Source organism: Pipistrellus kuhlii, unplaced genomic scaffold (assembly GCF_014108245.1).
Source record: "Pipistrellus kuhlii isolate mPipKuh1 unplaced genomic scaffold, mPipKuh1.p scaffold_m20_p_9, whole genome shotgun sequence".
In the NCBI taxonomy this organism is placed as follows: Eukaryota; Metazoa; Chordata; class Mammalia; order Chiroptera; family Vespertilionidae; genus Pipistrellus; species Pipistrellus kuhlii.
Window position 1 is genome coordinate 29941132 of NW_023425595.1, and position 9607 is coordinate 29950738.

At 52.3% G+C, this 9607-nt stretch overlaps 2 protein-coding genes across 4 annotated transcripts; one reads left to right on the forward strand and one right to left on the reverse strand.

Moving 5' to 3' along the window:
- Positions 1–2650: 2650 nt before the first annotated feature.
- TIMM10B (translocase of inner mitochondrial membrane 10B) lies at positions 2651–3905 on the reverse strand. Its single transcript, XM_036428290.2, has 3 exons — positions 3771–3905; positions 3466–3561; positions 2651–3273 (listed from the first exon to the last, which is right to left on the reverse strand). The coding sequence occupies exons 1-3, from the start codon at positions 3801–3803 to the stop codon at positions 3091–3093; spliced, it is 312 nt and encodes a 103-aa protein (XP_036284183.1). The 5' UTR covers positions 3804–3905; the 3' UTR covers positions 2651–3090.
- Positions 3906–3950: 45 nt separating this feature from the next.
- ARFIP2 (ADP ribosylation factor interacting protein 2) lies at positions 3951–8841 on the forward strand. 3 transcript variants are annotated; one of them, XM_036428286.2, is made up of 8 exons: positions 3951–4103; positions 4917–5017; positions 5254–5350; positions 6066–6184; positions 6384–6605; positions 7153–7310; positions 7455–7629; positions 8075–8841. In XM_036428286.2, exons 2-8 carry the CDS (start codon positions 4919–4921, stop codon positions 8228–8230), a joined length of 1026 nt encoding a protein of 341 aa, XP_036284179.1. In that variant the 5' UTR covers positions 3951–4103; positions 4917–4918; the 3' UTR covers positions 8231–8841. The 3 variants fall into 3 exon arrangements, with proteins under 3 accessions (XP_036284179.1, XP_036284180.1, XP_045433891.1); XM_036428287.2 differs by lacking the exon at positions 3951–4103 and having other exon boundaries at positions 4879–5017; positions 5144–5350; XM_045577935.1 differs by lacking the exons at positions 3951–4103; positions 8075–8841 and adding an exon at positions 8016–8057 and having other exon boundaries at positions 4883–5017.
- Positions 8842–9607: the final 766 nt, after the last annotated feature.

Genomic DNA, 9607 nt, shown 5'->3' on the forward strand with positions numbered 1-9607 from the left:
CCCATTTCTTTGTATCTGAAAAATGGGAAGTTCACAAGCTGATTTATCTGCATTTCTGAATTTTATTGGGTACACATGAAGTCACTTGGTAAGGAAGTTCCTGATCAGCAACTTTTACTTTTTTTTTTTTTAATATATTTTATTGATTTTGTACAGAGAGGAAGGGAGAGAGATAGAGAGTTAGAAACATCGATGAGAGAGAGTCATCAATCAGTTGCCTCTTGCACACCCCCTACTGGGGATATGCCCGCAACCAAGGTACATGCCCTTGACCGGAATCGAACCCGGGTCCCTTCAGTCCCCAAGCCGACGCTCTATTCATTGAGCTAAACCGGTCCCGGCAGCAACTTTTACTTTCTAACCTAGGGGTGTCGAACTCAGAGAAGGGGCCAAAATCTAAAATCCAGCCTAAATCACGGGCCGAATGGTTTACTGAACAGTCATAAACTGTCATTGTGATGGAAACGCAGCGGAGTGCAGTGATGACAGCGCGGAGCGGGCCACAATGCAAGGCCTGGCGGGACGGATTTGGCCCGCAGGCCTTGTGTTTGACACATGTGTTCTAACCTTTCTATTTAAGATTTGTTCAAGGGACAGCAGCTAGCTAAAAGCTAATAGAAGCCATTTTTCTCAACAGGTGACTATACATATATGTAGAGTACCTGGGAAGGCACATGAGCATTTCTTTGATTATTGTCAGCTGAGTTCAGTGGTGTTGGCAGAGCCAACATACTGTGCCAGAGGTAGGTATGTTGTCAGCCTGCCCTTAGGGCAGGTGCCAGGGGTTAGGTTTCATTACTTAAATTGAGCCAGGTGCAAGGAACAAACCTAATTATCCAGGATCAGTTAGGAGTGACAGCTACACAGAAGCCACAAGAATGAATTACAGCTTGACCTTTAACGATTTCACATAATTCCTCTGTCTTAAACTCTAGTAAAATTTCCTGGAATCATACTGTATAAAATAAATGCACTGTACCAGCTCTGGGTCACTGTCTCTCCATCAGAGGGCCAGCTGTTCCACCCGGTCCCAGCTTTCCCTAGTGTCTGTCTCTTTCATTTTCTCAATACCCTGTCACCCCTACTCAGGACTCCTGTCCACTCTCTAGCTGTGCTGGTCAAGGTAAAGAAACACACACACACATATGTACTTCTAGTACATTCTGGATTCTTGCTTCCTCATGTTAAAAAGGGAGATAATACCTCTTACTCCTACTTCTGTTGTAAAGATAAAGGTACAGCATGACATATATCAACATCAGAACCTACAAAGTAAGGGCTCAATAGGTGCTTTTTTTGAGGTAGCCTGTTACAGCATAAAAACAAAAACATGGATTTTAAAGTCAGATCTGTTCTCTATATTTTTTAATTTAGGGAGAGAAAAAAGAGAAACACTGATTTGTTGTTCCACATACTTACGCACTCATTGGTTAATTCTTGTATGTGCCCTGAGGATCGAATCTCCACCTTGGAACATCATTGTTGGAGTCTCCCTCAGGTCTTGCCATTGGCATAATGAGCACATGTGATGTTTCAAGCACAACGCTCTAACCAACTGAGCTACCTGGCCAGGGTGAGTCAGATCTCTATTTTAATACAGGGTCTACAGTTAAGAGAATTTTAAACTTCTGGGCCACACAAGGGAGAAAACCGTGTGCTTTGTGGGTGGTTGTAGGACATTATTTTTACTATTGTGGGAACCAATGTCTTGGTTCCATTTCCACTGTAAAAAAAAAAAAAAAAAAAAAAAATGAAACATGGTCAGCTGACGGGGGATAGTTGGAGGTGAGGGGAAGGATTAAGGAGAGCAGTAAGGTGTAAATAACTGCCATGTTAGGGACAGTGAAAAGACCAGGAACCCACAAAGGGTTGCTTGTTGGTAATGATGGCTTGGTTGAGGTTGGAACCTTAAATACTTAGTGACACTCATTACACAACTATGTTTTTCTCTAGCAGTTTGAATGGAGGAACAGAAAAGATTAAACAGCTGGAATGATACAAAAGGACACAAGAGCAGCAAGAAAATGTGGTGATGGAGTGACAGGTCATTCACAGTGCTGAAAGCAGAAGTAAATTCCACAACGGGGAGGAAATAAAAAGAATGGATAGGCTGGAAATAGAAAACAAGCATAGTGGGAACCTGGGATAAAGGTGGAGGAGCTGGAATTAGATAATAAACAAACAGTGAGACAGGAAGTAACATTAAGGAAGTCCTGAAGATTTTGCTTATTCCTTCTTTTCCACAACCACCATTATCACTTCTCTCTTGGATTTCTTTATCTCAAGCCTGACCATATTGCAGCATATGGTCCCCCAAGTTTTCCCTTTCTGATCGTCCCTAAAGCAAAAAAAGACCTTCTTTGCTTAAAGGTTTTACTGTTCATTCAAGAAGATAGAAAATAGTAAATAAGTAACAACTTGGGTATATGATTCAAGTTTCAGAACATTCAGAATTCATATAGGTTTCATCTGTTCTGGAGTTACTGATTTATAAGGAGGTAGTCCCCCCCCCCAAACCCTGATTTCTTGATATGTTGTCGTTAGATGTCTCCTCTTTTCTCTAAATCTAGCAGAATTCCTTCTTGCAAGACACAGTCCACACATAAAAAAGTTATGAATGAATGCATATCCAGCTCACAACCGAGCCATTAGTCAGACAGATTTTATTTAATGACAGCTAGTCAGAGCTCCTATTTTCTCTGTCATCTGGCCAGGAATCACCTTTCTGTTGCTATTACCAACCTTAAAAAATTGCATCCTGACCCCTTGGTTTAACCAGGTGCCTGGAAATGAATGCTGCTAAGGTTTTCCTTCTACACATAGAAGGCAATTTCTCCGCTGCCAGGGTTGAAGCCAGCAGATATGCACTGACAAATAAAGGATGGTGCTAACCAAGTGGGCAAAGCTTCTCCGCCCAGAACATAATCCGAACAGAATAAAAGCGGGTTTATTAGCTCCGGAAAAAGGAGCAACAGTACCCAACTCTCAGGCCACTCCTTACTCTATAAACAGGCTGCCCCCGGCCCAAGGTCCACTGGCTCCTTCAATGTGAGGGTCCATCCAGCGCCTCCCTTCCTGGGTTGGGGATGGCTAGCTGCCTGTTGGTGCGTTTCCCGGCTGTTCAGCAGCAGCAGCAGCACCGAGCCCAGCGGAGGCAGCCTCATAGTCTGCGATGCGGCGCTGCACCAGGGCAGGCATGAGCTGCACGTAGGCGGCCATGAGGCGGTGGCTGGCATGGATCAGCTTCCCAGCACAGCTGTGCAGACAGGCCTCCTGGAGGAAAGACAGGGTGGAGGGAGAGGCCAAAGGTGGCCTGTCAGGGGCGTCCCCCGTCGTAGCATTCCCAGCCTAGGGGTGAGGGTAAAGGAAAGACCCGGCCAAAGGTTCAAGGGGAGTGTGGGGAGGAGGAAGGCAGCCTGCGGTTAACTCTGAGGAAGAAGAGTAGCTCCCTACGCGGTCCCCCACCTCCTCAGCATCCAGAGCTCGGTGGTGAAGGCTGGGCACGCAGCGCTGGAAGCAGAGTTCCGTCATCCGGTTGTAGACCAACAGGAAGTCCCGCAACTGGAAGAGAAGGGGACCCAGGACTCAGCGATAAGGGGGCTCACACCTCTCAATTCTGCGCCGCGCCGCGCCGCCTCTGCGTTTCCCAGGCCCGCGCACCCCAGCCCGTGTCCCCAGCCCGTGGGCCCCTGGCTCCCCGGAGTCCCGCCCTGCGGACGGGGACGCGAGCTGAACGTAAAGTCCCGAAGCCACTTCGAGCCGCTACTCACGTTTCTCAGCTGCTGCTGATGCTGCTGCTCCATCCCGCCCCGGGAGCGCGCCCGCCTTTACTTCCGGTACAGCCTCCCGGTCACGCCCCGGAAGTAATCTCTGGTCTATTTCCCCGAGAGCTGAAGGGATGGCTCCTGGATCGCCCTGCCCCCGGGGCCTGACGTCACTTCCGCCCTTACCAGCTGCGACGTGGCCGGCTTCTTCTGCCCGGGCGGGGACGTCACTTCCGCCGAATCCCTGACCTGCTGCTAGGATCGCGACGGGAACTGGAGCCCGAGGTCCCCGCGCGGACCGGGCCTGGCGCCCCGAGGGGAAGCGCAGCCCAGCCCGAGGTGAGAGGGGCAAGCTCGGTCAGGTGGAAGTTGAATGCATGAACCTGTCCAGAGGGCAAGACACCTCTGAGCTCAGGGAAGGATGAGGACACACCTGATGCCCAGGTGTATGGGGTAGGGGTGGGGGTGGGGATAGGGAAACACACCTGGGGAGACATACATGACTTTGGAAGGGTTCAACCCTATCCTGGGAGGAGGGGGGGAAGAGGCTTTTCCCAGAGGCCGAGAACATATACCAACTGATTGAACTAAGGCCTGGTGGAGAGGGCGAGGAAGAGAAGGTGCATGGGGTGGAGGAGGGGGAGATCACTTGAAGAAAAGGGGGAGAGGAGCGTGCAAGGTCAAGCCCCGGGCGACATACCTGAGCCCTGGAAAGGGGTACATCTCCTGATGGGGAGAAACACCTGCATGGGGATCAGCTCCAAGAGAATACAGACTCCATCCATGTGGTTCACTGCTGTGTTTCCAGGGCCTCAACTAGTGCATGGCACATAGTAGGTACTCAGTCAGTGTCTACTGAATGATTGAATGCTTGAATGATCACGGAGTCCTGGTGGGCTGGGAGAGTCATGAGAAGACACCTGAGGCCTGGGTGTGCATGTGTAAAACTGTGCACCTTGGAGGGGAGAGATGCATATGCTATAAAGGAGTGGTAGCCAAATCGGGACACTCAAGCCCTGGGAAAACATCTCAAACCTCAGAAATGGTAGGGGGGACCTTTCTGTTCTGGAGTCCTGGCCAGTTTCCAGAACGGTCTGTGTTGGGCTTTGCAGGGCGCTGGGGTGGAGACATTGACTCCGGTCCCTTCCCTAGCCATGACGGACGGGATCCTAGGGAAGGCAGCCACAATGGAGATCCCCATCCATGGGAATGGCGAAGCTGGGCAGCTTCCTGAAGATGATGGGCTGGAGCAGGTGCTTCTGTTTGATTTTTTCTCCTTAATTGTCTCCTAAACCCTGGGCTCCCTGGTTTAGTCGCCTTCCCTAACTTATCTAACTCCCTTCAATCTTTTTACAAATTTTCGTTCTGATTCTGTGCAGACTTCCCTTGTGTGCTCTCTCTATGATGCTTCAACCCAAGCTTGTTCTCACCCCCAAAATGCTTCAGCTGCCCCTATGTTCCTGAAGCCCCCCTCTTCTCTGGCCTATAGGACCTCCAGCAGGTGATGGTGTCAGGACCCAACCTCAATGAAACCAGCGTTGTGTCTGGTGGCTATGGGGGCTCTGGTGACGGACTCATCCCCACAGGTATGAATGGTCAGAACAGGACAGGAAACTTGAGTGAGGATGGGGAGAGGCATGGTTCTGGGGAGCATAGGATATGTCTAGGAAAGCTTGAGTTATCTCTAGAGATCTTGGAAAACTCCTGCTAGGATGAACCCTATGGAGTCTTCGCCCCAAGGCCAGTTCCCAGGGGTGTCTAACTGCTCCCACTTACCATTTCCCCTGAGCCTTTTTCTCTGCTGCCACCACCAGAGTCACGTTAAGAATGCTTCCATAGAAGTTCCCCCTGCTCTAGAGCTCGATGCTGACTTGGATCTGTATGAGGCTTCTCAGAGTTTTACTTTAGACTCTAAAATTTAGAGGAATAAACAGCCCTGGATCTCACACAGACTGTGATACCTCATGGGAATGTCAGCCAGGTTTCCTGTTGTCAGGACCCACCATCCTTGACTTTCTAGCCCACGCTCTGTCTATTTCTTTCTGTTTCCTCTGCCCCTATCCACCAGCAGCTCCCTCTAATCCCACCACCACCTCAGAAGGAGGCCAGATGTATATTGGGATTTGGGTTTCAGAGCACAAGACATGAGTTCCTTCTAGTGAGTAGGAGAATCTAATTGTCTCTAGCTTCTGCTCCTTCAGGACAGTCCTTTTCAGGAGCTGGGAGGGAAGTATGGGTGGAGCCACAGAGGTGTCTGGTTGTATTTGAGAGAGGCTGGTGTCAGAGAACTTGGTCCTTTAGGGTCTGGCCGCCATCCATCTCACAGTGCCACTCCTGCGGGCCCCGGAGATGAGGTGGCTCGGGGCATCGCTGGAGAGAAGTTCGACATCGTCAAGAAATGGGGCATCAACACATATAAGGTGGGATTCAAGCACCTCTCCCTTCCTCCAAACTCCCCATGGGTACCTTTCCCCTTCTCCCAGATACTAATGTTCCATCTAAGGCTGAGAGTAGGAGTCTGGGTATACTGGGGTACCTACCTGTTGTATACTGGGGTACATACCTGTTGTGGGGGCAGGGTGCTAGGGTCTCTGACTGATTCCCCCACTTCCCAATCAGTGCACAAAGCAGCTGATATCAGAGCGATTTGGCCGAGGCTCTCGGACTGTGGACCTGGAGCTGGAGCTGCAGATTGAGCTGCTGCGTGAGACAAAGCGCAAGTATGAGAGTGTCCTGCAGCTGGGCCGGGCGCTGACAGCCCACCTCTACAGCCTGCTGCAGACCCAGCATGCACTAGGTGACGCCTTTGCTGACCTGAGCCAGAAGTCCCCAGAGCTTCAGGTGCCTCGGCCAAGCCCAACGAGGGTGGGGGGACTGGGCCCAGGCCCTCCCAGGCAGTCACCCCTCAGCCTCCCTCCCTCCCTCCCTCCTGCAGCCCAGAGGGAGAACCCCTACAGGGTGGGCCCAGCCCTGCCCCCAGCAGCACTCACGTGTGGAGGCAGCTTAAGGGTTTGTACAGAGGTCCAGAAGTTGGAGGGGCTGTGGGAGGCGGCACACACCAGGTGCCTCACCAGTAACCCTTCTCTGCATTTGTGAGAATGCCTTTGATGCTCAGCCTAATCCGAGCCCCTCCCTTGCCTGCTGCACTAGCTTTCTCTGTTCTAGCCCTGTGAGCTTCTCTGAGAACCCCACCCCCACGTTCCCACCCCAGGCACCCCCAGGGTGGCCCCACTCACTTTCTGGCTAAGAGAGCCTTGCTGGAGGCAGACCGTGGTTGTTTCAGAGTTGATGGCTGCTTCCTCCCCGGGGAAGGGGGGAATGAAGGGCCCTATAGCTCCAGTCAGGTAGGGACCCTTTCTTAAGGCCTGTCCCTCCCTTCTGCCCTCAGGAGGAATTTGGCTACAACGCAGAGACGCAGAAGCTGCTGTGCAAGAATGGAGAGACACTGCTAGGGGCTGTGAACTTCTTCGTCTCTAGCATCAATACATTGGTCACCAAGACCATGGAAGACACACTCATGACTGTCAAACAGTATGAGGCTGCCAGGTGTGGGCACTGGCAAGGGCCTAGGGTTTGGGGAGTTGGCTGGCGTGGGTGGAAATTTGAGGTTAGGATCCTAAGAGCTCAGGAAGGAAAGGAGAGTGTGGAGGAGAAAGGGGTGGAGATGAGCCTCTGTCACCCCCTCCCCAGGCTGGAGTATGATGCCTACCGCACAGACTTAGAGGAGCTGAGCCTAGGCCCTCGGGATGCAGGGACACGTGGTCGACTTGAGACTGCCCAGGCCACTTTCCAGGCCCATCGGGACAAATATGAGAAGCTGCGGGGAGATGTGGCCATCAAGCTCAAGTTCCTGGAAGAGAACAAGGTGCCAACCCCACCCCTCTGACCCCATCCCATCTCTCCCGTCTGTAACACTGACCCTCCCCCCCAGACCCTGCCCATCGTTGGATGGAGTAATGCAGTCTGACTAAGGAGCGGGGTCTTCTTTTAGCCCCCTCAACCCCTAGACCTTTTGGGGTCTCCCTCCTTCCGATCCGTAGCCCTTTTCTGTTGGAGAATTGACTGCCGGTCCCAGGATCATGACAGAAAGATCACACCCAGAGTTGTGGTGCCAGATCCCTGGCCCCAGCAAATCAAGTCAGGTTTCTCCCATCAGCTTACCCTTTCTCCTTTGATTCCCTTGGAGGAGTTCCACCCCCACCCCCAAAGCACCATCAGAGCAGATTGCATGCGCCCCTGGTGTGGTCTCAGGCTCAGCCCCTCAAGAAGGGCATCTGAGTCCAGCCTCAGCTGACCCTCTGGACCCCCAGATCAAGGTGATGCACAAGCAGCTGCTGCTCTTCCACAATGCCGTGTCCGCCTACTTTGCTGGGAACCAGAAACAACTGGAGCAGACCCTGCAGCAGTTCAACATCAAGCTGAGGCCTCCGGGAGCTGAGAAGCCCTCCTGGCTAGAGGAGCAGTGAGCCGCTCCCAGACCAACCCGGCTATCATAAAGACACTGGGAGGGGCAGTCCCAGGGTGGGGGAGATCGCACACGGGACGTCCCTTGCCACCTGCCCTCAGGCATGGGCTCCTTTCCCCTTGCTGGGGACTGACACCAGTTTTGCCCACATTGCTGTGGGTAGGGATGGGGCCTGCAGGCCGAGCAGCAGCTGCCCTGTCCCATATCTTCCTGGCCACTGGGCTTTGTTCCCAGATCTCTTCCTTCCACTCCACAGCCAAAGGCTATGACAAAACTCCTCCCTGGCCAATGGTATTGCTCAGGCCTGTCCCCAGCTCCTGGGGTGTGCCCCCCGACCAACGGCAGAGCCTCAAAAGGCCCTGTCAGCCAAAGGCAGCTCTTCTTGGGCTCCCCTGGGCCAATGATGTTGCCTCCAATACCCTTTGTCCCTCCTCTATGCGTGCCCGTTGCAGAGAAAGGGACTTGGGACCAAAGGGGTGGGAATAATGGGGAGCCCCATTTCTGGCCCTGCATCAGAATGGGCACCCCCTCACCCATCCACCCAGTTTCATTGTGCTTAGAGCCCTGGAAGATTGGGACCTAGCACTAGGAATAAACCTTTCGTAAAAGCAGGCCCAGTGAGGTCAATTTGTGGGGGATTCTAGGAGGGTGGGCTGGGTAGAGAAACGCTCAGTCTATTACACCCAAATCCTATCAAGTCAGAAGGGCTGGGGACAGACAACTGAAGCCAGAGGTTTCAAGAACAGTCTGAGGAAACCACTCTCCTCCCCCAGACCCAGTTTGAGCCAAAGCTTCACTTGCCCTCTAGGCCAGCACCACGATAGCTAAGGATCTTAAGAGCCCAGGCTCCAAGGGGGGTTGGGCCCGCTGACCATCATGCATTCATTTATACAGCAAATATTTACTGAGTGCTTTTACTTGCCTGGCACTGCCCTAGCCCCTGGGGAAACATCAGTGAATGAAAGCACAGTCCCTTCCCACAGTGCTTATGGTCTAGTGAGGAATAGAGACGCAGTAACCAGGCAACTACAACACGATGATTAGTACTAGGATACAGAAGTTCAGGGAGCTCTGGGACCACAGGGGAGGGGCCTCTCCTAGACTGGAGTGGAGATGAGCATGTCAACTGGAAAGCTGAGACAAAGGGTATTCAGACAGCCATGAAGAGTAGAGGAAAGAGCAGCAGAGGCTGAGAGGCCAATATGCGAAGGCCCCGAGTAGGAATCTGGAGGAATGAATGGAGTTTCACTGGGTGAAATTGAAGGGGAGTGGCTGGAGGAGGACTACAGAGGTAAGAGATCAGGGTAGGCCTGCCTCTTCTGGTCGATTAAGGGCGTTTGCCCTTTGGAGAAGAGGAACCAGGAGGCCTTTTCGGCAG